The sequence below is a fragment of the Nannobrachium achirus genome (genome assembly GCF_963921795.1).
Source record: "Nannobrachium achirus genome assembly, chromosome: 12".
Lineage (NCBI taxonomy): Eukaryota > Metazoa > Chordata > Actinopteri > Myctophiformes > Myctophidae > Nannobrachium > Nannobrachium achirus.
This window is the reverse complement of record NC_137832.1, coordinates 7,393,833-7,419,357: the sequence shown is the minus strand read 5'-3', so window position 1 is coordinate 7,419,357 and position 25,525 is coordinate 7,393,833. Positions and strand designations below refer to the sequence as shown.

Below are 25,525 nucleotides of genomic sequence, written 5' to 3'. Positions count from 1 at the left end.
TGATACTAAATATTTTTTCAAGTGTCCAAATAAATTCCAAATATTATCAAATTATCTCGCGGCACCCCTGGACTGCCGTCACGGCACCCCAGGGTGCCCCGTCACCCACTTTGAAAACCCCTGATCTAGATAGATGGAAAGGTGGATGGGATGAAATAAAGGCGGACAAGTACTACAAGAAAATAGCTAGTTGAGATTATACAATAAACTATATAAAGTATCTTTTAGCAAAATAGCACGCATGCATGTCCCGATGAAGCCGGTCGATTTGACACATGGCCCGAGTGCGTGCTAGCTGCCACCATGTAGCGTGACAAAAAAAAGTTTACTTAGGAGACGATGGAAGATGGAATAAAGTGGGACAAGTGCTATAGTCTGGTTGCAACCAGACCTCACTAATATTAAGTGTGGTGATAAAACCCAGCCTTACCTTCCAGAAAGGTCTCCTGGTTGGGGAGGAAGAAGCCGCCGGCGCAGCAGGCTACCAGAGCAATGAACTTCAGCAGCCAGAACCTGGAACACAACAGGAAGTAAATACCCCATTAACCCACCAATTAAATTAATCACACAGCTGTAGCAGCCAACAAACACACAACAACGTGAATGAGTCTTAAAGAGACAGTTTTCTTTTTTCCTCTCTCCAACACGGTCTCCCTCTCAGCTGTCCTACTGTCTTGTGTATTTCCAACACTGTCTTTGCCTCAACTGTCCTACTGTCTGTAGTCTCGCGTAGCGAGTAATTGAAGCTGGCATTTTCGTTCATGAAAATATATATTAAAATGTCATTTCTGCTAAGCTACGAGCTAGATATGCTTAGATGATTTTTATTTATATAAGGATAAATGTGTGCGATGTTACAAACCACAACGAAAGTGGGGAGGAGGCTGTCTCTCCTACACTGTCTCTCTCTCAAATGTAGTCTTGCGTGGCCAGACTGTTGTCCGTTGTCAGATGCACCGCAATCTTTCATGGGCAGATGTGAGATGGGGGCTGGTGTAAATAGTAACAAAGAAATTGCCGGCTTACTGTGTCTAAAAATGCTTGTACACATGCCCCCACCCACTGAAATCAATATACTAAAATGGCAATAAAAAGCAGTAAATGAAACCATTTATTCTTTTCTCTAATCACAATCTAAAATATGAACCCAAAGTTGTCCTTTAATGTAATAATGCTTGTGAACAGGCAGGAGGCGGCAGAACGTGGCCTACCCGTTGTGGACGGCGGCACGGCAGCCCCGGCTGGTCTTGATGCCCAGCGTCAGGAGGAAGAAGAAGAAGAAGAAGCAGGCCATGCCGAAGCACAGCTTGTAGACTGCAGAGTATCCTACCAGAGCACTGCAGTTCTCCCCCGCTGACAGCTGCTCACACACCTTGCTGTAGTAGGGGATCTGACACACAACACAACACAACACCTTAATATCAGATGGCTGTCTGATACACATCACACTAAAGCAGGGACTCAATTTCCCATGATCCTTCGGTAGATGAGGCCACCCGGACATCCGGTTTTCCATTCAGACTAATGGTAGAGAATTCAGAAAAGTGGATTTATCTCAGATTTGTGTGTGCTAAAAGAAAAAAGAACTAAAATAGATGTACAAGCTCGCAGTGTGGCACAAAGTGACACGCTGTGAGCTTGTAGGTCTGCTATTTTTAATAGCCAACATATAAATGGATAAAGTGTTAAAGAATATTGTGATGTTATAGTAACGCATTTTGCTCCTGGACCTCACTTTGAGAATCAATGTTCTCCCCAGGTAATCACAAAGAAGAGGAGAGTAGAAGACACATCACAGACTGATAGAACATCTGCAGAAGGACCTGAGATGTACTCAGGAGCTGCCAATGGGTGCACTGGGGAGTCATTTTATGTACCCGTAATTGCCGGACTATAAGCCGCAGTTTTTTTCCCATGTTTTGAACCCTGCGGCTTATACAACGGCGCGGCTTATATAAAGATTTTTACAGCTAACAGCCAGTTAGTTAGTTTTACAATGGTCTTTAACAAGGATTTATAAATAGATTTATACAGCTAACGGCCACCAGGGGCGCTCTAGCGGGAAGCAGGAAGGACACCTGCGGCTTATAGTCAGGTGCGGCTTATATATGTAAACATTTGTTTTTTTGTTCTAAATTTAGCTGGTGCGGCTTATATTCAGGTGCGGCTTATAGTCCAGCAATTACGGTATACATGTTGTGCTTAAAACGTACATCATTGATCATTCCCCCGAAGAAGATAGATAGATAGATAGATAGATACCTTTATTATCCCAAGGGGGAAATTTAGTAGAAGAAGTAGAATAGAATAGTAGAGTAGAAGAAGACCTAGTGAGGTCAAAACGTTGGGTTTCCTCTCTGTAAATAAATATTGTGGCTACAAGAGTGCGGCCTGTTTCCTTCTCCTTCATAAAATATACATGAGAAGTGAACGTTTAATATAATTGATATCATTAGGACTAATAATGGGTTTATCTGAGGGACGTGAAATGCTGTCCACGCACGCACGCACGCACGCACGCACGCACGCACGCACGCACGCACGCACGCACGCACGCACGCACGCACGCACGCACGCACGCACGCACGCACGCACGCACGCACGCACGCACGCACGCACGCACGCACGCACACACACACACACACACACACACACACACACACACACACACACACACACACACACACACACACACACACACACACACACACACACACACACACACACACACACACACACACACACACACACACACACACACACACACACACACACACACACACACACACACACACACACACACACACACACACACACACACACACACATCTAAACACACATGTGTTGTGCTGAGAGCAGTCATGTGTTGGTCATGGTGTTGTGTGGGCCCGTCACGCGTGTAGAGGAAAACACACTCCTCCTTTCATGTCTCCTTCAGCGAGGCCTGTTTAAAGAGGCCTCGCCGTGTCCCACTGCAAGCATGAATACTTTAAATACCTCCATTCAACCACTCAAGAGCACACACACACACACACATACAGAGGATGGACAGGGAGACAGACGGACGTACAGACAGACAGACATGATGACCCATATACACTTAAAGCCCCTTTTCCACTGACATGGCCCAACACCACACCACTCCACACCGCCCACTTGTGCCAGGTTTTCCACTACAATGACCAGCGTGGAGTGGTGTGAAAGTGGTACTAAACGTGGCACTAAAAAGTATCCAATACAGAGTAGTTCTGAGCTGGGCCAAACAGGGCCAAACACATCATAATGACTGATCACTCATTGACTTTTCATTTAGACCCACCAGGATATAGTTGTAATACATGATAATAGATGCTATTGTGTTATAACCACTATTATAATCTATTATAGTGTATTATATTTAGGATAGTTGTAATACAACTTTATATTGTATTATAATCAAAGTTAAAAGGGTGATTTGTTTCTCACCGATAGGGGCACTTTTGTGTAATGGAAAATGTAGATATTTTTGCGGTGTGGTGTAGTGTTGTGTAGAGTGGTGCTAAAGCTGCAGTCGAAAAGGGGCTTAAGAGTGAGAAACATTTGAGAGTATGAGAGAGAGAGAGAGATAGAGAGAGAGAGAGAGAGAGAGAGAGAGAGAGAGTTTAGAGCACCCTGGTTCCCAAACATTGGGTCAGGACCCATTTGTGGGTGGCAGACAAATTTGTACGGCTTCGCATGAAGCTCCCAGCGACGCATTGTGAGCTTGTAGATCTGCTATTTTCACTAGTTTGGGTCGCGGGAAGACATCGCATTTCCCTTTTGGGTCTCGAGCTGAACCACTAGAGAGACTAGTGAAACAGACGGACAGACAGACAGATGGGCGACTGACTGACAGACTCGTAAAGACGCGCAGTGAAAATGCATACAGCTACTCCATAAAGAAGGAGGAGTCTTTAATAACTTAAGGCTTACAGTATGTACACACCATGAACTTCAATAAAATATAATTAGTTCCATTCGCCTACCCTGTTGTGTGTTAAAACCTCTGTGAAAGAATGTTATCTAACCACCGTTAACGGCCTCCGTTGGCCCGGGGAATTAATAGAGTCTTCTAGGAGAAGCTCTGGCAATGTAAACCTATGCAGCACTATGCAAGACATTTGACTCAAGTAAAAGTATTGTTACCACTTAGCGCAATGTAGAAAGACTCTGTTACAAGTTAAAAAGTGCGGCAGTCAAAATGTACTTGAGTAAAAGTACAAAATAATTGGAATCTAAATGGTACTCGTTCAGAATTTCCCATATCAGACGTGTCATTATGTTTGAAATGTATAAAAGGTAGTTGTTGATTGGCTATTTTCAACTAGACAAAGTTTAAATAGGGCTGAAGTGGTTTTTGATTGATTGATTGAAGAATTTATTAGGAGTTTGCAATAGAAAAAAGTACAGTTTCATGACAGTACAAATCACTGGTACAAGGTCAACTAAAAGGAGATCCTAGAAAGCCGAGGCTTATTTCCACAGGAACCACACTTTAAGTATCTCATATAACATTGAAAGACAGACAGATAGAACATAGTACTTTATCTAGGATAATATCAGTTTCAAAAGCATAACATCAAATACAAAAGGCAGAATACAAAGAAAAAGGGGGGGGGGAGCATGGGGGCTTAGTCTATTTACAAGTCACGGGTAGCTGCTGTCTGAAGGTGACTTTTCATACCAATTTTGAAGGAGGCTAGGGATTTGCTCTCCTTTAGGGCTTGTGGAAGGGCGTTCCACATGTTGATGGTATAGCAGGAGAACAAGTTAGCGCCTTGTTTAGTGTTAATTTAGTGTTAATATATGTTTTGGAATAATAAGCTAAATCTACAAGGCAACTATAGTAACAAAATAATTGCAGTGGGTAAAAGTATATTCTAAAACGGCTAGTTCCATTCCTTGATTCTGATTGGCTGGTTGCTGTGGTATATGAGACTATAACCCACACCTTGAATCAGTTTATATCAAACCCAGGTGCGTTATTTCTTTCCACGGTGTTCCACAGTGCACCAATTATCTGCACCTGTGTTGTTTCTGCAGCCTGGCCGGGAAATACTTTCTTGCAGAGCAGACCTTATTGTGTATTATTAGTGAGATAGAATAGTTTTAATTGGTACATGTCTATGGTTTTCATGTTGCAATATTGTGACCGTTTTAGAAAAGCACCGGGGTTACCGGGGTAGTATACACCGGCTGAGAGGCGTTGGGAAACACGAGGCGCAGCCACTCGCCTCTTGTGGCTTATTGCTTTGATATTCTTAAAATATGTAGCTGAGATGTAGCGGAGTGGAAGCAGTATAGACAATTGGAAATACTCCAATAAAGTACCGCAAAACTTGACTTAAAGGAGTAGTTCACCCCCAAAATGATTTTTTTCTATTGATTACTCACACCATGGAGTTCAATAATACTTTTTTGTATTTGTCGCATTCCTAAAACAAAAAATGGATTATAGTAAGTTTACCCCCATTGATTCCGGATGGGGACCCAAATGCATTCGGGTCCCCATCCAGAATCAATGAAGAAACAAATATTGTAATCAAATTATTGTCTTAGGAATACGACAAAAACTAAAACATATCCATGAATTCAAGTCTCGGTGGCATGAGTAATCAATAGGAAAAAAAAGTCATTTTGGGGTGAACTACTCCTTTAAGTTGATTAAATTGTATGTTATATTTTCTCATGCCAATAAAGCAATGGTTCTCAAAGTGGATTCCAGGGACTCTGTGGTGTCCTTTAGGGGGGGGGGGGGGGGTCTAAATTGACCCATACAAGTCTGTAACTCTGAGAGTGTACACTGTCAGAGTTAAGGGGAGACCTTGAAATGTAAAAGTTTGAGAAACACTGCAATAAAGGCCCTTTGAATTGAATTGAAGCATGGACAGTCTTCATCAGATAGATAATGGTATATACATGGTAATGGATATCCGTTTTGGAAGCAGTGAGTCAACGTCCCACCAGGCTGTGCACGGAGCACCACAGAACAGACACCACAGAGACGATGGGAAGCGGGGCAGCTTGTAAACGCATTAATTACGGCGGGCGGTTGATGGTGCAACAATTATATCGTTTTCCGCACGACATGAAAGGAGAGACCACTGCTAATCAAAGTACCCTCTCCACTCCCCACACACACACACACACACACACACACACACACACACACACACACACACACACACACACACACACACACACACACACACACACACACACACACACACACACACACACACACACACACACACACACACACACACACACACACACACACACACACACAGTCTGTAACCCTAACTGACTGCTATAAACTAATTTCTGGAACTTAATTGGTACTGTATTTTATATCGTTGTGATTGTTGATTAGTCAAGATAATTTTTTTCCGGAGGAGTTTAGTATAGTACTGCTACACAGCTATGGTTAGTTTTTCCCTAGCCTCGGAAACCCAGGCTTATTTTGGCGATCGGAAGAAAAAGAAAGCCTGGGCTAGCATGACCTTTTAATTGTATATAAAATAAATGCAGCCGTTCAGATATCTTATTATAGTATTGTTCATGTGAACTGGTTTGTTTAGGTTTATCCATTATCATTATAAAATCGCTATGATTTATCACTCGTTTTCCACCGCGGATCACTTCCTCATTTACTCAAAGCGGACAGCAGCAGGAGTCATCCAGACGCCGGAATAGAGATGGGATTTATGGCTCTTTGAAGTGAGCCGGATCTCTGGGATCCGTTCCTTTCAAAGAGCCGTTCAAAAGACTGTCTCATTTTAGTTATTTAGTTACTTTAGTTATTTACATCTACATTGCAAATAAAGAATGTTTGTACTTTTTCCCCAACTGTTCATTAGAAAGGAACGGCTCCCTATACCGCAAACCGGATCCCATCGCTCATTTCAAAGAGCCGTTCTAAAGACTCGATTCGTTCGCGAACGTCCCATTTCTACAGAGGACCCGGTGAAATTTGTCGGGGGCATAGAATGTCTGCGTTAGGTTAGACTAGTTTTTCCCTTGATCATCATCATTCCGGGTACAATGATGTCACGTGCATACCCTCAATGCTATGAATTAAATGCATATATTGGAACATGTAAAGTAATATATATTATTATTATTATATATGTAAGGGATAAATACTGGCTCCGCGGGGGTTGTTCATATATAACATCCCGACGGACTGATAACTGAGTCCTGAGTTATCAGTTCGAAGGGATGTTATATATGAACAACCCCCAAGGAGCCAGTATTTATCCCGCTTATTACCTGGCTACTAAATCAAATTAATAATTTGACTCAAAACTAAAAACAAAACAAAGTATTTCCTTGTTTACAGACGGCTGGAAGTGTTCCACAAGTGTTGCGCTGGCCGTCCTCCCAGCGCAACACGGTTGCCTTGGAAGACAAGGAAGTGCTGATTAGATAAGGTCCATTTTCTGGTACTACGTCGTCTATTTCTCGCTTAAAATATTTTTTAAAAACATTCTTCAGAGCAACGTTTAGTTGTAAATGTCGCTGTGTGTTTGTTTTCATGGCTGACATGTTGGATACAGCACAAGATTCACGCAGTGCAGCTTGACTGCAGCAGCTGCTCTGAGTCTTTGATTAGGCAGCGGTCTGTTATAGAGCGGAGCGGTCTGCTATCCAGAAATAACAGACCTCTGATTTCAGCGCTCGACCAATCTGAATCAAGCATTCTAACACGCCGGGTAATAATACGGTATAATACACTGTACATATTACATGACATTTGGATCAGTATCGGCTGATCGTGAGGGCAACGAAGGTGGTGAGCGGGACTGGATTGGGACCCAGAAAGCTGGGAGCACCAAGACTCCTCTAGCAGGCTAACAATAGTTCAACAGGTACTCCATCATGCACTGGACTACAACGACACAGGCCATTCAACCGTTACTATGGGGACGGCTGTGAGCTACCTACCACACACACACACACACACACACACACACACACACACACACACACACACACACACACACACACACACACACACACACACACACACACACACACACACACACACACACACACACACACACACACACACACACACACACACACACACAGAGAGAGAGAGAGAGAGACCGGTGGAGAGAGCAGGAGTCCCACTGTGCGTCTCCTTGTGAGAGAAAACTCCCCAAAGTTCAATCAAGAAACAAAATGGCCTCCGATAAGCCCCTTTTCCATAGCCATGGCCCAACACCACACCACACCACTCCACACCGCACGCTTGTGCCAGGTTTTCCTCTACAAGGACCTGGGTAGAGTGGTGTGAAAAGAGTATGGTACTAAAAACTGTCCAATCCAGAGTGGGTCTGAGCTAGGCCAAACAGGGTCAAACACTACATAATGACTCATCACTCACTGACTTTTCATTTAGACCACCAGAATATAGTTGTAATACATGATAATAGATTCTATTGCGTTATAACCACTATTATAATCTATTATAGTGTATTATAGTTATCATAGTAATACATTTATACTTTATAGTGTATTATAATCCATTATAGTGCATTATAATTAGGATTGTTAATACAAATTCATAGTGTATAATAATCACAGTTAAAAGGGTCAATTTGTTTCTTACCGATAGGGGTACTTTTCTGTAATGGAAAATGTAGAGTGTGTAGTGTTGTGTAGTGTGGTGCTAAAGCTGCAGTGGAAAAGGGGCTAGGAGAGGAATGCGCCCTGGTTTTTGTAAAAGGAGCACTTGTTTTCAGTGATGACGACCTCAGGCGACCTTGATCCACGCGAGACACCGAGCGTTGCGAAGGTCCAAGTGAACACACGCGAGCGCTCCCTACCTCCGATTCAGACAAAAAAAAACGGGGAGCATTTCACTTCTCGCCACACACACACACACACACACACACACACACACACACACACACACACACACACACACACACACACACACACACACACACACACACACACACACACACACACACACACACACACACACACACACACACACACACACACAGGCGATTCTAGCCTCTTCCAGCAGGGGGTGCACAACCTCTATTACCTCATGCACGCGCGCGCAGCGCGCGTGCACGACGTTCGAAAAAAAATGCACGACGTTCGAAAAAAAAATGGGGATATTAGCGGTTTTGTAATGTTGTTTTAGCGGATTTCTGCAGTTAATTTTGTACCCAAATGTAACACAATATAAACAAAAAAAAGTGTAAAACAGGTGCTTCTTTTTCTAGACACCATATGTCTATCTATAGGATTTATTTACTTATTTTGCAGACAGAGGCAGCACAGCCAGGACATATAAAGCCAAACATCAAGTTAATCATCATTCATCAAGCAATCAAGCAGTCATTTACATTGGTGGTGTGGCACAACCACACCACCAAAGATCCATAACCAGCAGCTACCAATATTTACAAGCAAGTGAAGGCGCGCAGCGCGCGTGCACGACGTTCGAAAAAAAATGCACGACGTTCGAAAAAAAAATGGGGATATTAGCGGTTTTGTAATGTTGTTTTAGCGGATTTCTGCAGTTAATTTTGTACCCAAATGTAACACAATATAAACAAAAAAAAGTGTAAAACAGGTGCTTCTTTTTCTAGACACCATATGTCTATCTATAGGATTTATTTACTTATTTTGCAGACAGAGGCAGCACAGCCAGGACATATAAAGCCAAACATCAAGTTAATCATCATTCATCAAGCAATCAAGCAGTCATTTACATTGGTGGTGTGGCACAACCACACCACCAAAGATCCATAACCAGCAGCTACCAATATTTACAAGCAAGTGAAGCAAGCATGCGCGCGCACACACACACACACACACACACACACACACACACACACACACACACACACACACACACACACACACACACACACACACACACACACACACACACACACACACACACACACACACACACACACACACACACACACACACACACACACACACACACACACACACGGAGGAGAAGAAAACAGGCTGGCTAACTCCACAGTGAACAGATAGTTAAATAAAGCCATGTCTTACCTTAAGAAAATGACAAGAAAATATCCAATGTTATATTGAGGTGCCCAGAAGAAAGTGTTATTCCTTGGAGGCACAGAACACATCGTGTAATCCAGCCTCGTTGAGCAGCGCCGAAAACTTTAGTTCACGTATGGTAAATGTAAAAGCTATCCACATGTCCTATGGATGTCTGTAGTTAACCCCAGGTAGCATATTCCACTGTGAAACAACTGTTTAATTCTGTTATTTAGATAAATCTGCAGGTGTCATCATCTGCCGTTCGTTTTTCAGCTGTGCTGTCAGAGACGTTCAGACAGTCACTGTGATTGGTTGAGAAACCAGTAGTCCTATTACCTCCCGCCCCCCATTTGCTGTGATTGGTTTAGAAGTCATGCTATGGGTGCTTCAAAGGGTCAAAAAAGGCGAATTTGAGATGTTCTTCTTCTTTGTGTTTATTATGATCAAAAAAATCAAAATGGCCAGGGGGTGCACGTGCACCCTAGGACACCCCTTAAAATCGCCTATGCACACACACACACACACACACACACACACACACACACACACACACACACACACACACACACACACACACACACACACACACACACACACACACACACACACACACACACACACACACACACACACACACACACACACACACACACACACACACACACTAAAACCCTTGCAAACACTTTGTTAAAACCTAGTAGTGGATCTCCATATTTCAATATATTTCGCTACTTTTAAACCATAACCATAAATGCCCATTCCCACTGGGCCAGATAACAGATAAAAAAAATCTCTTTCTCCAGATGCCAAAGTATAGATTGTGCGTCAGGGGCGTAGCCAGGAATTAAATTTTGGTAGGCGAAATGCCAGCCCCCCCCCCCCCCCAAGGTTATAATTAAAACACTATTCCAGTATATTCAGTGTAAGGGCTAGTTATTTTCAAAAAGCACAGTATGGCGCATTACAAACAAGGCGAACATTGCTCCCAAATAGTGACATAGGCCTATTTCAACTTGTGATTACAACACTAGCTAAATTAGTTCAAAGTAAACTTGTGTCCCTTAAAATACATGGCTCACAACAACATGCGGCGGGGCTTGAGCTTGAAAATATCGATAATTTTGAGAGTGAACTACTCCTTTAATGAAATACATTTTATTTTTTATTTAAGGCCCATTCCCACTGGGCCAGATAACAGATAAAAAAAAAACTCTTTCTTTAGATATTTTTCCATTCAAAGTGGATGGTAGATACAGATAAAAAAAATATATATCTACCATGCACAGATATTTGCCACAGGTACTTTTATCTGTGGTAGATATTATAGATATATTTTTTATCTGTTATCTGGCCCAGTGGGAATGGGCCTTACATTTATGGAAGAGGCTTGCTTAATGAGTTTTAATATGCTACAGCTGGAGAGACAACAAGATGTCAATTCTTAATCCAGCAGTGCTGGATTTAAACAACACAATGATCACGTATTGTGTTTGGAAGCTGTTTACCTACTACATTAAGGACTTTATTCATTTGGAACAGAGGATATCCTACAGGTAGGAGGAAAGCAGAATGGACTTTGTTCAGTGTGTTATTGTCTCTGTTGTTGCGACTTGAGTTAAATAGCCCGGCAGCCCAAATTTACATATCTCTAAAAGGGTAACACTTTCTCAATGGCCAGGCCGCCTACTAGTCAATGAATGGAACTGGTTGAGCGACATTCTATAGGCCTATGGTCCTCTCCACACTGTAGGCCTACTGCCCAGTCAGGCCTTTACACAATGGAAATAAGAGACTTTTTTTTTTTTTTTTTGGGAGATTTTTTTTTTTTTTTTTTTTTTGCCAGATCATTTCTCAGTTGGTAGGCGGTCGCCTCGTTCGCCTACCGCTGCCTACGCCCCTGTTGTGCGTACATCGCACCCCAATAAATGTCTGATCCAAACGCTAAGACCAACCTGAATCTTTTTCCAATTGTAAAAGCTATCTCAAAATCTCTTTTCAACCAAAGAACAACCGTTTCCCTCTCAAGGACCAGGAAAACGGCCGATCCTTGTAATCTCCATTTCTCACATTCTAGTATCCTTCTTGTTGTGGGGACATTTGGTCCCCACAAGTATAGTGTCTCTCTCTCCCACACACATACACACACACACAGGGCACAGTGGGACGTCCCATGGCAGCTAAGAGAGCAGTCATTGTGTGAGGAGAGTGTGTAGATTTACCGGCTGACACCATGGACATGCTAATCTGCTGCTGAGTGAGACAAAGGGCCTCGCTAGCTAACGGCCCGTTTTCCCCGCAGCACGCACACACGCACACGCACACACACACACACACACACACACACACACACACACACACACACACACACACACACACACACACACACACACACACACACACACACACACGACATCTCTATTCCACTACCACAGTGTTTCCCAAAACACTTTCATGTCAAGGACCCCCAACCCAAATGTATATGTATGTTGGCCGTGGACCCCCCTCCCCCCTCCCCCTCAATCCAAAGGGTCTAGGGACCCCCATTAAGAGAAGATCAGTGTTAAGAATGTTCCAAATGATTTAACAATGTTGTTGTTTAACCAGGGGCGTCAATTGGGTATGGCAGGGTTATGCAGCTGCCAGGGGGAAAATAAAAGTTACTTTTAAATATAAATCCATGAATGTCTCTTTGTCTATCTGTGCTGGTTATGTTGTTAAATTACATTAAAATAACTACAAATGCAACATTTAACAAAATGGTCACTTTAACAAGGTATTATAATTATATTATCCACACTTGTATTCTACCCATCTTGACAGAATGGTATATTCCCAGGTTCCGCAGGTCAGCTGCACAGGTGCAATGCATTATTGTTAATTGTGGCACGTTTACTAACATGCCAAGTTTAGCTGCACTTGAACAACCGTTCCAGGCTGCCATATCCAGCCAAAGAAACCGTAGAAACGAGGGAAAAAAATAGAATGTACTTCTTAAAATAAATGTATCATGCCTGTTGCATGATACATTTAATTACTCACTCCACGAAGCCTTGAGATTGTTTTTGTGGCATTCCCGAGCCAATAATCTAATTTGAACAAGAGCAAAACCATGTTTAAAACATTGTTTTTGAATAATCAGTGATGACACCGTGAGAATTGTTTTGGAGTTTATATCGTTCTTTTGTATAATTACATTTTGGTCTACGACCGCAGCAGACTCCTCCAAAATTGAATCATGGAGTTAGGAATGTGAAAAAACTAAAGAACTAAAGTTCTTTATGAAATCCAGATAAGAAGGCATTTGTAGAATCGTTGTTACTGGGTTTAAGCAAGGAAGACCTTTATGCTATATTAACTAATTTAGCTGGGGACCCCCTGGAACTCCCTCAAGGACCCCTGGGGGAGGGGGGTCCCAGGAGGACCAGACCTTCACAAAACGCTGGCTCGACTCATCCTGAGTCCGACCTGCAGGCGACCTTTCGTTTGCCAACTGGTCTGAGCTGCGTGTTATCTATTCTGCATCTAGCTTGAGGCAAATTCAGAGTGATTTTTTTTACTAAAATCTTTGCTTCTGGGGGTCCCTGGAACAAAATATTTTGAGCTGGGGGTCCTCGGCCAAATACATATCATTTGACATGACAAAGTTTGAGAACCACCGATATAGGCAGATAATACAAATGTCTTTGTACAGTTTTCTATAGATTTCTCAAACTTTGTCATGTTAAGGACCCCCAAAATGATATGTATTTGGACGTGGACCCCCATCTCAAAATATTTTGTTCCAAGGACCCCAGAACTATAAATTTGGGGGTCCTTGACATAAGTTTGAGAAGCGCACTGGGTTAGGTTGTAATTTGCAGCTGATTAGCATCTTACAAATCAGAGGCCTTGACTTCTGTGATTTGTGTTTTGTGTGTGTGACATCACTGTCAGGCTTAAAGCTTGTATGTCCAAAATTGTTAACTTTTCAGGAAATGATTAAAAATACGGCTTCTGTTTTTTACTTTTTTTTTTTTTTATATTTTTATTTTCATTTCAACAACAATAAATCTTGTATCGGTGGGGGCTCCCTGGCACAATATATTTTCAGACGGGCGGATCCGCAGCCAAAAACATTTCAATTAGCGGGTTCCTTGACATGAAAGGGTTTGAGAAGAACACACTGGCAAGATCTTCTCTGTTTGGGAGGAAACCTCATTATGACCAAAACCTTTTCAGGATTCAAATTCAAAACCAGGAAAAGTAGCAGATCGGCAAGCTCAAAACGTGTCTTTCTCAAACTTTGTCATGTCAAGGACCCGCAAAATGACATGTATTTGGACGCGGACCCCCATCTCAAAATATTTTGTTCCAGGGACCCCCAGAAGCAAAGATTTGAGTTAAGGCCCTAAGCTAGACGCAGAATATCTATTCTGCATCCAGCTTAGGGCCTCAGACCCGTTGGCAAAAACGAGCACGCGACCTGCAGCAGCTGGTGACCATTGGTTTTTCGTGGGACATCCTGTGTGTGTGTGTGTGTGTGTGTGTGTGTGTGTGTGTGTGTGTGTGTGTGTGTGTGTGTGTGTGTGTGTGTGTTCTCATCTTCCTGTGTCTGTTGGACGGTGCCGTTCCATGAAAACAACCTTTGACAGGAAGACATGCATCATGTGACTGTAGCCTACGGGAAGAGGACAAAGCCCTGTTGAAAAGGATCCATTCTAGATAAATCTTCTAGCTCGACACCAGAGAGCTCATCACCGCATCAAGGGGCTGCAGATGAAGGAGAATCCAGAGGAACTACACTCTTCTAATCACTTGTCTATGCAGAAGGCAGACTCTAAATCGTCACAACATTACTTGAGCAATGTGAGCAATTTCTTTCCACAGAATTAGCCAACTTGTGGGCGTGCAAATACTTTCCGTTTCTTGTAGGGATGGTCTTTGGTCGGTGCTGCTACTCTGTGCCAGAGAGAGAAAGAGAGACTTGTATTGTTGCCTGTCCGTCTGTCAGTCCGTCCGCCAGTCTGTCCTTCACATCACACTTTTGCCCTACTCATATCTCCGCCACCGTTGCCCCTATCCATGCCAAACTTTGCACACACACTCCTTGGCTGCCAAACCACATCCTCCACCCTCATTTCTCACATGGCCCTCTTGTAGCGCCACCATGAGGCTGATTCTTGCTAAACACATTTTTGGACACTGCTCCTACAGATTTTGCCCTAAAATCACACAAAGCAGTACACAGTATCTCTAAAGTCATGTCATCAACATCATGGATCTGTCCCATTTCACATATTCCCTCCGGATTGGCTACCATTGCCTTCTAAAGTTTGTGTATGCGACCTGGTGGTCGCTTATCTCCCGATTTAGGGAGTCTTCTGGTATTATAATGTGTACACTTCTGCTCTTTTGGTGGAAATATTGAAAATAGCCAACCTCCAAGCTCACAACGCGTCGTTATGAGCTTGGAGGTCGGCTATTTTCGGTACTTGATACAACCCTAAACTAAGCATAATCAAGTGAATACTGGAGATGTGGCGTAAGGGCACGAAGAGGGCACTTTTTTACAGACGGGGGGGGGGGGGGGGGGGGGGCAGGGGCTCAATCCCCCTTGTATGTCTATGTGTGCAATCATTCGCTATTTGGGCCAAGTTGTAACTAAGACCAATATTCAACTTTAATTACATTTCTGAGGAATGTTAACAGCCCTAACGCACACGCACACACACGCACACACACACACGACAGTAAGTAGCCAAGACTAATCTAGATTCTAAGCTTCTATTTCTATATGAAACATGCAATTACAACCAGGGAGGGGCCAAGCAGCCTGTCTGCTGTGCTAAACCACTGCATGAGACCACACACACACACACACACACACACACACACACACACACACACACACACACACACACACACACACACACACACAAAACACACACACACACACACACACACACACACAGAGAGAGAGAGAGAAAACCTTGCATGTTCTGTTCAAAACCGCTACTTTTCAGGAAACATAAAAGAATAAAGAACCTGTGTTGAAAATCATTTAAACCACTTCATCCATTTATATGTTAGCTATTCAAAAGATAGCAGGCAGATCTACAAGCTCAAAAGCTGCAAGATTGTACATGTGCCGTTTTTGAACATTTCTGAACATCAAAAGTATTAATCTTTCATAAATTCTTCTCTTCTCTTCTGCCAGAGTCCCCGGCCAAGCCTTTTTCCTGCAGGAAACCCTGATTGCTGTTGATTTGTCTCTCTGGTTGTGACGTACCTCCTTCATGGCGTCCTCCACCGTGGGGCTCATCATGACCACACAGGTGACGGTGACCATCAGGAAGTAGAGGGCGTACATGAAGCGCGTCCCCGTCGACTGCTTGATCTTAGGACAGCAATCACAGCAGCAGGAGCAGGCCGCCGTGCCACAGCAACACGCCAGCTAGGAATACGAACATACACAGGGTTAGGACGTGGTACATATGAATTCATCAGGGCTTAATATTAACTCATTGAGTGCCAATCCCGAACTAGTTCGGCTTTATTATCGTATCGCAGAGTGCCGATCCCGAACAAGTTCGGCTTAAAAAAAAAAAAAACTGGGGCTCAGTTAGTCTGTTCTCGAGAGACTACTATGACAGTGGTGCTCAAACTTTTTCATGTGAAGGACGCCCAAAATGATATGTATTTGGCCACGGATCCCCATCTCAAAATATTTAGTTCCAGGGACCACCCAGAGGCAAAATCTGAGTTACAAACGTTAAAACGTTAGAAATACATATGTTCAAAGATTAGCACAAATTTTCATGACTTTATCCAAAAATAGCAGATCTGCAAGCTCGCAGCGCGGTACTCGGTGGCGCGCTGTGAGCTTGTATATCTGCTATGTTTCAATAGTTAAAGCATTTAATAATCCCAGGCTTAAATGGGTTAAGGCTTGTCCTGTTGTCCGGGAGAAGTAATAAATCCTTCCGGAAAAGTTCATTAAAAATGTACTTGTCCCTTGGACAAGTTGCTCTTGGTTTCACTTTTTCTGTGACGCTCCAAGCAGCTTTGTGCTCTATGCAGACTATGGACCGCCCATATTAGAGAGCTTGACGATTTTCAGGACGGCAACACCAGGCAGAGTACGTAATCGCCGTGAGCAGTCAAAATCGCTAAGCCATCAGCCGTTGGCGACGGGTTCCCACCCCTTTCACTGAACTCTTTGGTTCCCATGGCGACTCGTCTACGCAGCAGACGTTGTAAGCCACTACGTGGAAAGGGAGCTTCTGGCGTTGTAGAGACGGCTACGACGGCGGCAAGTTTATATATCGAGCACTGATCATTTCCAGTTACCGTTGCCGTCTGCCGTAACCGTCCATTGCTTAAAGTCGCTACTATGGAGTGGAGGGAGCAGTCCTTTTGTTATTCATTCTATTTCAATGTCTGACTCCTATGCATGCATTTAAGAAAGAAATCACAGTGAAATGTCTCATTTTCAACCGGACAAGTGATATTTTGTGCACGGACAAGTGATATGGGAAATGTATTTGTCCAATGGGACAAGTGCCTCAAAAGGTTAACGTCAAGCCCTGCTTGAGTTAATGTTCTCAGTTACTTTACACCACCGCTGTCTTCTCTCATTCACAGTTAGGATGATGAAGAATATCTCCCACTCTGAGGTTCACTCACTGCTGACAACAGAGCCTTTCAGCGGTGTGCACGCACACACACACACACACACACACACGCACGCACGCACGCACACACACACACACACACACACACACACACACACACACACACACACACACACACACACACACACACACACACACACACACACACACACACACACACACACACACACACACACACACACACACACACACACACACACACACACACACACACACACACACACACACACACACACACACACACACACACACAGGGCCTCTTGTTAGTGTGACATGACAGCTCCTCATGGGGAGAGCACAGGCCTTGTGTTCTATTTCAGACGGAGAAGGATTCATAATTACACATGAGAGACTCCCTCTCCCTTCCTGCCGCGCCCCACCCACCCACCCACACCCAAACGTGCACACACACGCACACGCACACACACACACACACACACACACACACACACACACACACACACACACACACACACACACACACACACACAGCTATACTTGTGAGGACGTCAATGTGTACATGCCATTTGTAAAAATGTTGCTACTTTTAATATCAGACTGATATGGTCTGATAAACAGGGGAGTCGCACCAAATTCTGGGCCCTGGGTGCTTTAACTATTGAAAAATAGCAGATATACAAGCTCACCGCGCAGCACTGAGTGCCACACTGTGAGCTTGTAGATCTGCTATTTTTGAAAAATCGTGAACATTTGTCTTTGAATATTTCGAATCCTTCTAAGGTTTTTTCAAAAACCCATGTTTCTATGTCAGTGGTGCTCAGACTTTTTCATGTGAAGGACCCCCAAATGTTCGCTTAAAAAATACATACCGGTATATTCAAAGATTTGCACACATTTTCACAAAAATAGCAGATCTACAAGCTCACAGCGCGGCACTCGGGCGGCACTAGAGCTGCTGTTTTCACTAGTTTGTTCACTAGATCTGCTGTTTTCACTAGTTTGGGTCCTGGGAAAACATCTAATTTCTCTTTTGGGTCTGGACCTGGGAGGTTTGGGAATGGGAACCACTGCTGTACACAGCAACAAGAACCGCAGAAAAGGGTTCCCTTCCTGAATGGGTTTATGAGGACTAGGAAATGTTCCTCACAGATGTCTGTTTTTGGAGCGGTGAAAGCGCTCCCAATAGACAGGTATGTCCGTGGGTATGTGGCTGGGTGGCTGGCTGGGTGGCTGGCTGGCTGGCTGGCCGTGTCCGTAGCCTGGCAATACCTTGAGTGGCCACACACAACACACTAGTTAAAGGAGGGGTGCTGTTTTGTGCAGGCCAGGCACACTCACCACTCACTCACAGGCACAGTTTACAGTTTACAGTTTAGGCATTTAGCAAGCTGCTCAGATTCACCGCTCCACTTCGAACCGAGGTTTGATTTTTTATACAACTATTAATACTTCTAGCCTAGGGCAGGGGTCTTCAATGTTTTCAGGCCAAGGACCCCTTAGTTGAGAGAGAGATGAAGCAGGGACCCCCACAACCTGTTCATAGATTCCATATAGTTTCATTGTTTGACAGCACAATCATCAGTGTATTTTGGATCCATGTCAATTTGTGTTTTCAGATATTTAACCACTTGAACCATCAATACTTAATAAACCTGACCTTTTATTCTGTACTTAGTCTGCTCTTTTTCCCCTCTACACCAAAGCCGAAAATAGCTCACAACGCCTCGCGCTGCAAGGCGTTGTGAGCTTGTAGATCTGCTATTTTTGTCTAAAGTTATCCGAATATGGACGCTATAGGGTGCAAGTGGTTAATATAAAAAAGGAGGAGAAAAAAAAAGGTTTTATCACACAAAGATCTGGAGGACCCCCTGTAGTAACTCTGAGGACCCCCTAGGGGTCCCGGACCCTCCGTTGAAGACCCCTGTTCTTCTTTTGGCCCTCACAAGTATAGTGATACAAGTACCACACACACACACACACACACACACACACACAGCTGTGGTGAGGTCTATTGTGGGCTTGGGTTTGTGTCTCACTACAGAGCATGTGTGAACGGCTGAACGCGTGTCTAACACCAGGCTGAGAGAGTGTGCGTGTGTGTGTGTGTGTGTGTGTGTGTGTGTGTGTGTGTGTGTGTGTGTGTGTGTACAGTAAATCCAGCGTGACTGGGATCTGATGTGATCTGTTCCACTGGGCAACTGTCCTCTCTCTGTCTCCCTCCCTCCGTTTCTCCTTCTCCATCCCTCTCTCTTTCTCTCCATCTTTCCCTCTCATTCTCTCTCTCTTTCCATCCAGGGATTTTCCTGATTGTTCCTAGGGTCGGGCGACCCGCCCAGCCCAGGCCCGGCCCACGTCCTTTTTGATGTGACAATCCAAGAAATCTTTTCAAGTATTAACCCCCCCCCCCCCCCCCCCCCTCCACACACATACACACATACGACAGACACTTCGGAACCCTTCAGAAAGCGTTCCAGCTCTGAAATGGATTCCACACAGAGCGTTAAAAGTTTATCTACGCTGTGTTTTCTGGGATGTGCGTCGTGTGCTCTGACATTCTCCAGAGAACACCATCCAACTAAAAATGATTTTCTTTTTTCCTTTTCAGTCAGACACCTCTCTCTCGTGTTCCTCGGTAAGTCGTTTAGTATTGGGTCAGTGGTCCCAGAACTGGGGATCGGGACACTATTGTGCCTCCCTGCGATGGAGGCACAATTTTTCCTTCGGCTGTTCGGCTGTTTTTACTTGCTACTTGGGGTAAAAATTGCCAAAATTCTTTAAAAATTGCATAGAATTGCCATCCTAAAATGTCTATGTCCTCACAAGTATAGTGTGTGTGTGTGGGATCTCGGTCTCTACACAGTTTAACAGGATAATCCTTCCTCTTTAGGACTCTGCCCAACCCACCATTAATTAACACACACACACACACACACACACACACACACACACACACACACACACACACACACACACACACACACACACACACACACACACACACACACACACACACACACACACACACACACACACACACACACACACACACACACACACACACACACACACACACACACACACGATTGCCATTTAGATTTCATTAGTTGGGCTGGCCAGTGAGAGGCAGGTTCTATACTAGGGTCAACAACGTGTGTGTGTGTGTGTGTGTGTGTGTGTGTGTGTGTGTGCATGGATGTGCGTAACCTTTTAAGGACTTTTGTTCTGAATTAATGTCCTACTTCGTCACAAAAGTAGCACACATAGCCAACTTAAAAGTTCACAACGCAGCACGCCGTGACATGTTGCGAGTTTGTAGATCAGCTATTTTCCTACTGTTTTCGAAGTGTCCCTGACTGTGGGTCTTCAATACTGAATCAATGAAAACATATGAATCCGTTGAAAACAGGGAAAGCATCCGTTTCATTTTAGATTCAAGTTATTTTTGAACATTTTTGAAAAGTCGTGAAATTGTGACAACTACTGATTTAGAACAGTGGTTCTCAACCTGTGGGTCGGGACCCCCAGGGGACCCCCCAAATTATTTTGGGGGGTCCCCAGATGATTAACTTAATGTGCAACATTGTTTTCTCACTCAACAGTAAACAAACCAGCATAAAGTTGAAGTGTATAGAGGGTATCTGCACATTTCTAAAGTGACACATTTTAGGACTTTTTACTACCTGTAAAATGACAAATTAAACATTGGCCAAATTGTCAAATATTAGAGGCAGAAATGGTATTAAACCCCCCCTCCCACACACACACACACACACACACGACAGACACTTCGGAACCCTTCAGAAAGCGTTCCAGCTCTGAAATGGATTCCACACAGAGCGTTAAAAGTTTATCTACGCTGTTTTCTGGGATGTGCGTCGTGCGCGCTGACATTCTCCAGAGAACACCATCCAACTAAAAATGATTTTCTTTTTTCCTTTTCAGTCAGACACCTCTGTCTCGTGTTCCTCGGTAAGTCGTTTAGTATTAGGTCAGTGGTCCCAGAACTGGGGATCGGGACACTATTGTGCCTCCCTGCGATGGAGGCACAATTTTTCCTTCGGCTGTTCGGCTGTTTTTACTTGGGGTCAAAATTGCCAAAATTCTTTAAAAATGGCATAAAATTGTATGCCATCCTAAAATGTTTATGTCCTCACAAGTATAGTGTGTGTGTGTGGGATCTCGGTCTCTACACAGTTTAACAGGATAATCCTTCCTCTTTAGGACTTTGCCCAACCCACCATTAATTAACACACACACACACACCCACACCCACACACACACACACACACACACACACACACACACACACACACACACACACACGATTGCCATTTAGATTTCATTAGTTAGTTGAGCTGGCCAGTGAGAGGCAGGTTCTATACTAGGGTCAACAATGTGCGCTGTGTGTGTGTGTGTGTGTGTGTGTGTGTGTGTGTGTGTGTGTGTGTGTGCATGGATGTGCGTAACCTTTTAAGGACTTTTGTGCTGAATTAATGTCCTACTTCGTCACAAAAGTAGCACAAATAGCCAACTTAAAAGCTCACAACGCAGCACGCCGTGACATGTTGCGAGTTTGTAGATCAGCTGTTTTCCTACTGTTTTCGAAGTGTCCCTGACTGTGGGTCTTCAATACTGAATCAATGAAAACATATGAATCCGTTGAAAACAGGCATCCGTTTCATTTTAGATTCTATTCAAGTTATTTTTGAACATTTTTGAAAAGTCGTGAAATTGTGAGAACTACTGATTTAGAACAGTGGTTCTCAACCTGTGGGTCGGGACCCCCAGGGGACCCCCCACATTATTTTAGGGGGTCCCCAGATGATTAACTTAATGTGCAACATTGTATTCACACTCAACAGTAAACAAACCAGCATAAAGTTGAAGTGTATAGATGGTATATGCACATTTCTAAAGTGACACATTTAAGGACTTTTTACTACCTGTAAAATGACAAATGAAACAAATTGTCAAATATTAGAGGCAGAAATCGGCTATTTCGGGGGTCCCGGCCTGAATAGGTTGAGAACCACTGATTTAGAAGACATTTGTAGATTCAGCCTCAGGTTTTCAACAAACAACGTTTTGGACGTAGAAGAGTTCCCACCCTATAGTGACGATACAAGTGTATGTGTTCGTACGCACGTGTGTGTGTGTGTGTGTGTGTGTGTGTGTGTGTGTGTGTGTGTGTGTGTGTGTGTGTGTGTGTAAAGGGTGCGCTCTAGCCAGGAATTCCACTACAGGCACAAAAACAAAAGAGTGTCTTCCTTGGCAACCAGCTCTTATTATGACAGCGCCCCCCCCACCACCCCCCCATCCACTCAACCAATCAGAGAGCTGACAGGTGGCCAGCTTGTACCGCGTTACACAGACATATGGTCTGTAGCGCAACACTGCACTCTAAAACACTGCTTCCTGTGTGATGTTTTTTCTCCCCCAAAGAAATGTTAAAAATACATCTGCAGTTGCTTGAGAATATGTGTTTGGCTGCGAGGTGATCCTGCCACTGCCACCGTCGCCCATCTGAAAAACATATATATATTTATATTTGCTCATTCGCTTGATTGTTTCCACATAGTGAAAAAAAAGAGGGAGCAAGATTAGAGCCCTCACAAGTATTACATAATCGTCTAATCGCAATTATTTGAGGTGATTGCAATTATTTTGCATAATCGTCATAATCGTTTCCATGTTGAGAAATGTTAGTATAGTTTCAAACACTTTCAAAAAGTAGTGGAAGATGCGACGCGTTGTGAGCTTGTAGATCTGCTATTTCCACTGTCAATGTTCTTTTTTTAAGTATAAAGTTGTCAAATGTCAGTAATTTCTTTGTATATTTAGTTTATGTGTCATATCTACCATGTGCAACTTCAAAGCCTAAAAGCCAAACAGAAATGTAATTGTCAATGACAAAAACACAATTAAATCGTTAATCGCAATTATTTGAGTGACAATTAATCGTCACGTAAAATGTCATAATCGTGACAGCCCTAGCTGGTATCGAGTATCGTCAGGTGTTCAAGTTCAACCACATAGTCCACACAAAAGCTTGCGTTTTACTGGTGTTAATCCACAGGTACTGAAGGTGCATGAGCAAAGTCCAGCCTGATGATGACAAAGTGAAACCAAGAGCCTCTTGTCCAACGGACAAGTACATTTTTAATGAACTTGCCCGGAAGGATTTATTACTTGTCCCGGACAGCAGGACAAGCCTTAATGTCAAGCCCTGGTATATGTGACTACAGTCCAAGCACTTTACAATGTGCATTCAACACACACACACGCACACGCACACACACACACACACACACACACACACACACACACACACACAGTGGAGGACACCACACAAGGCAACCTGTGTCTTGCTCAAGGACACTTCCGACACTAAGGGCCGATGCATACTCCCCCTTTAGAGCCAGATTTATTTGGGTTGGGCTCTGTCTAAACTAGAAGAATAAGACGCATTCAGAGCTGCTCTGTCTAAACTAGAATAAGACACATTCGGAGGTCTGTCATTAATTCGGAGCCCGGGATGGAACTGGGAACCTTTGGGGAACCTCCTCCGTGCTCTAATGATGGTTTCTCTGAGCCTAACCCTAACAATGTACTCGGTCAATACTCTGCAATAATGGTATCCATCAGGGTCGATGTCGTCCCTCAAATGCTGGGAGGGATATCGGTGACGTAACCGATCCAGTCATGTAACGTGAGTATAATAACCTGTCCAGAGGGAAGGGAAGCTGGAGAGAGAGGAGTATCGGTGCAACTCTATTGTGTTTGGATGAGTAGAGGGTCTTCATATCCCCCCATTCCTACCGCCACCACGAGCCGAGAGAGCGCACACACACACACACACACACACACACTCTCAGCCTCAAGCTCTTTTTCAACCTCTCTCTCACTTCCTCCACTCTCTCTCTTCTATTGTTCTCATTTTGTGTTCCGTTGCTCCGTCTTTCCTTTGTATGCCTGCCTGCTGTTATGTAGTCCCCAACACACACACACACACACACACACACACACACACACACACACACACACACACACACACACACACACACACACACACACACACACACACACACACACACACACACACACACACACACACACACACACACACACACACACACACACACACACACACACACTCCATATTTATAATTAATTCCACATCGTTACATAAACTATGTTTTGGATGGTTTAGATTAGAAGACTAATAAACAAAGACTTCAAAGGAGACCTTTATCTCTCTGACCAGTAAAATAAACTGCTCCTGCTTTCACCATTATTATAGGGCTGAAAATATAACGATTTACTATAAGCGATTATTCTCAAATAATTGAGTTTTCTTTTAAATAATTTGATATATCGGCTGGCCGCTATTTGACCCTTTTTGACGACGTCAGGAGGATTAGGAATTCTGCGGCCAGTGTGTCCCGAATCTAACCACTTTTAACCTGGTGTCCAACATGGGGGCAAAATGTTTCAAAAATCTACTTCCAAAAATAGCTGCTATATAAGCTCACACCGCAATGACCGCATAGTAGATGAATGCAAACTAAAGTCTCAAAATATTAGAAAAGCAAACCTCACAATATTAAAAAAAGATTGCGGGAGACCTTCTGAATAGGAAAGCAGGTTTGTTTTATGCATAAAACCTTCAACTTTTGAGTTACGTTACAGAAAATAGAATTACTTTTCCACGATATTCAAACCTTTTGGAATGCACCTGTAAAAACATATGCCTGTCAAATGTCTCTGACAGAGACAAGGACCAGGAGACCACCCAGCATGTCCATACAGGATGCAGTGATAAG

The 25,525-nt window shown here is 43.6% G+C and overlaps 1 protein-coding gene across 2 annotated transcripts in view; it reads right to left on the bottom strand.

Annotated features, from left to right (window-relative positions):
• The window catches only part of serinc5 (serine incorporator 5), a 50,999-nt gene that overhangs the window by 10,880 nt on the left and 14,594 nt on the right, over positions 1 to 25,525 (bottom strand). For both annotated transcript variants that reach the window (XM_080739612.1, XM_080739613.1), the window contains exons 2-4: positions 16,337 to 16,501; positions 1,212 to 1,390; positions 431 to 513 (exon numbers count right to left, since the gene is read on the bottom strand). In XM_080739612.1, coding sequence (XP_080595738.1) covers positions 431 to 513; positions 1,212 to 1,390; positions 16,337 to 16,501 — 427 coding nt within the window. The remainder of the gene's footprint in view (positions 1 to 430; positions 514 to 1,211; positions 1,391 to 16,336; positions 16,502 to 25,525) is intronic.